At 43.7% G+C, this 1110-nt stretch overlaps 1 protein-coding gene across 4 annotated transcripts in view; it reads left to right on the top strand.

Moving 5' to 3' along the window:
* Positions 1 to 1110, top strand: part of LOC106530250 (nuclear receptor coactivator 2) — a 77201-nt gene that overhangs the window by 67342 nt on the left and 8749 nt on the right. For 3 of the 4 annotated variants that reach the window (XM_014025832.1, XM_014025831.1, XM_014025834.1), the window contains exons 11-12: positions 122 to 335; positions 428 to 628. In XM_014025832.1, the coding sequence (XP_013881286.1) occupies positions 122 to 335; positions 428 to 628 (415 nt within the window). The remainder of the gene's footprint in view (positions 1 to 121; positions 336 to 427; positions 629 to 1110) is intronic. The other variant, XM_014025833.1, reaches the window with a different exon arrangement.

Here is a 1110-nt window from a genome sequence, read left to right on the forward strand (position 1 = left end):
GAAAATTTCATGTCATTAGCACCTCTAGTAATATATTTACTGAGAAAAATGTTGACGTGTTCAATACTTATTTTACCCGCTGTATACAGTAAATATATATATTTATTGTTGCTGGTCTCAGACCTCTGAGCTGGAGGACCTGCTAGAGGACCTGCAAAATGGCGGCCAGCAGCATCTGTTTCCCAGTCAGCCTCCACCCTCTTCATCTTCCTCATCGGCTGTGCCGCCCGGCTCGTCCGTGGACAAACAGACCATCATCAGTGACATYCTGCAGCTGAGTGACCGCAGTGGCTCCCCCGGCCAACACAGAGCCTTCCCCYCCGTCGGCCCTGCCAGTACGTCTGCAGCTGGACCCGTTTGAATATTTCTGGATTTTTACGGCATGCAGTTTTACATCAACACTAACGAAGCACGTTTTCCATCCCAGCAGGCTTCAGCAGTGCCAGAGCAGAGCAGCAAGGTGCTCCTCCAGTCAGGAGCCTGTCTCTGGACAGCAGCGTGGGCTCCAGCCCCACCAGGCCTTTCCCCCCCCACCACAGGCACAACGCTCCCTACTCCTTACTGCAGCAGCAAGGCATGATGGGAACCCATCCTGGCATGACCAATCAGGCTGGAGCAGCCAACACGGGTAAGACCGAAGAAGCAACATAAACCTMTTAAGCCTCAAGGGGTTTTCTTGAGGTTTTTTTAACTCAAAATACTATGCCAAAATATAACTGAGTGTATCTCAACTTTTACAAACTCTACTTAAACAATCTTAGTATCAAAATAAAGCTAACACTTGGGAGATTTCATCAGAAGTGTGAGTATTAAAACAGCTGCTGTAGTTTTAGAGATATTGAGGATGGAACATAATTTATCTAATTTATTTTTTCACTCTCACCTGAATAATTGTTTCATTAGACAGTATGTAACTTATTTAAAACCATACTGAATCRGGCTAAAACTCTTAGAAACCATAAATCCAACCTGTACAAAGATTCATGCTGCTAAAATTAACTGGAGCAAAGTTACAGAGGTTTTCATAAAGAAATAATTTAGTGTTTTGTTATTCTGCACAGGACAGACCATGATGGATCCATTAATAAATGTTAAGAAAACTTAAGTTTT

The sequence above is a fragment of the Austrofundulus limnaeus genome, unplaced genomic scaffold (assembly GCF_001266775.1).
Source record: "Austrofundulus limnaeus strain Quisiro unplaced genomic scaffold, Austrofundulus_limnaeus-1.0 Scaffold503, whole genome shotgun sequence".
NCBI lineage: Eukaryota > Metazoa > Chordata > Actinopteri > Cyprinodontiformes > Rivulidae > Austrofundulus > Austrofundulus limnaeus.